Source organism: Sinocyclocheilus anshuiensis, unplaced genomic scaffold (genome assembly GCF_001515605.1).
Source record: "Sinocyclocheilus anshuiensis isolate Anshui unplaced genomic scaffold, SAMN03320099.WGS_v1.1 scaffold2292, whole genome shotgun sequence".
Taxonomy (NCBI): Eukaryota; Metazoa; Chordata; class Actinopteri; order Cypriniformes; family Cyprinidae; genus Sinocyclocheilus; species Sinocyclocheilus anshuiensis.
The window spans coordinates 46837-47817 of NW_015544454.1; the positions used below are offsets into that span (position 1 = coordinate 46837).

Below are 981 nucleotides of genomic sequence, written 5' to 3' on the forward strand. Positions count from 1 at the left end.
TGTGAGAGAGAGAGAGAGAGTGTGTGTGTGTGTGTGTGTGTGTGTGTGCGCGCTGGCATGGATGGTGGCACCGGGGCTTCCGCGCGGAACGGAGACTCTAAGCGGCGCAGTAAGAGCAGCCTGCCGTCTCCCGGTTACCGTCTCTCCCAGGCGTCTCTGGAGGGCGACCGCCGCCTTTCCATCATGAGCTCCACGCGCGACAGCGGCCAGTTCCGCCCGACCACCCCTCTGCCCCTGCCGCTGTCCCACGCCGGCTCCGCCCCGCCCACCGTGCAGCGCTCCGTGGGCTTCGCCTCCCGAGCCGCTCTGGCATCCACCTCCTCCTCCACCGGCACTGGGATGGTCGTGGTGGCTGCCGGACCCGAGACCACCACCACCACGGCGGCCGGGACCCCTGAGGCCGGTCCGGGGCTGGACGGCGAGGATTACAGCTACTCAAACCAGTCCACCTTCATCCAGAGGCAGTTCGGAGCCATGCTGCAGCCCGGCGTCAACAAGTTCTCCCTCCGCATGTTGGGCAGCCACAAGGCCGTGGCTCTGGAGCAGGAGAGACTCAGATCGGCCGGAGCCTGGATCATACACCCCTACAGCGACTTCAGGTACACACACACACACACACACACACAGAGTCTGTTTGCACCTGTGTCAGTCAGTGATTCGATAATTAATTCAGTCAGATCACTGGACTGGTCAAAAGTTTGGAGTGAGAGATTTGGTAACGTTTTTGAAAGAAATCTCTTCTGCTCAGCAAGACTGCGTTTATGTGATTAAAAATACAGTAAAAACAGCAAAATATTATTACAATTAAAACAGCTGTTTTCTATGTGAATATCTGTTAAACTGTAATGTATTTCTGTGATGCGCAGCTGTATTTTCAGCATCATTACTCCAGTCTTCAGTGTCACATGATCTTCAGAAATCATTCTAATATGCTGATTTGCTGCTCAAGAAACATTTCTGATTATTATCAATGTTGAAAAC

At 54.5% G+C, this 981-nt stretch overlaps 1 protein-coding gene across 1 annotated transcript in view; it reads left to right on the forward strand.

Annotated features, from left to right (window-relative positions):
* Positions 1 to 25: 25 nt before the first annotated feature.
* LOC107698181 (potassium/sodium hyperpolarization-activated cyclic nucleotide-gated channel 3-like) overlaps positions 26 to 981 on the forward strand; it is a gene marked incomplete at its 3' end in the record, with an annotated part of 13207 nt that continues 12251 nt past the window's right edge. Inside the window, exon 1 of the mRNA XM_016499138.1 lies at positions 26 to 599. Within this exon, the coding sequence (XP_016354624.1) occupies positions 58 to 599 (542 nt within the window). The remainder of the gene's footprint in view (positions 600 to 981) is intronic.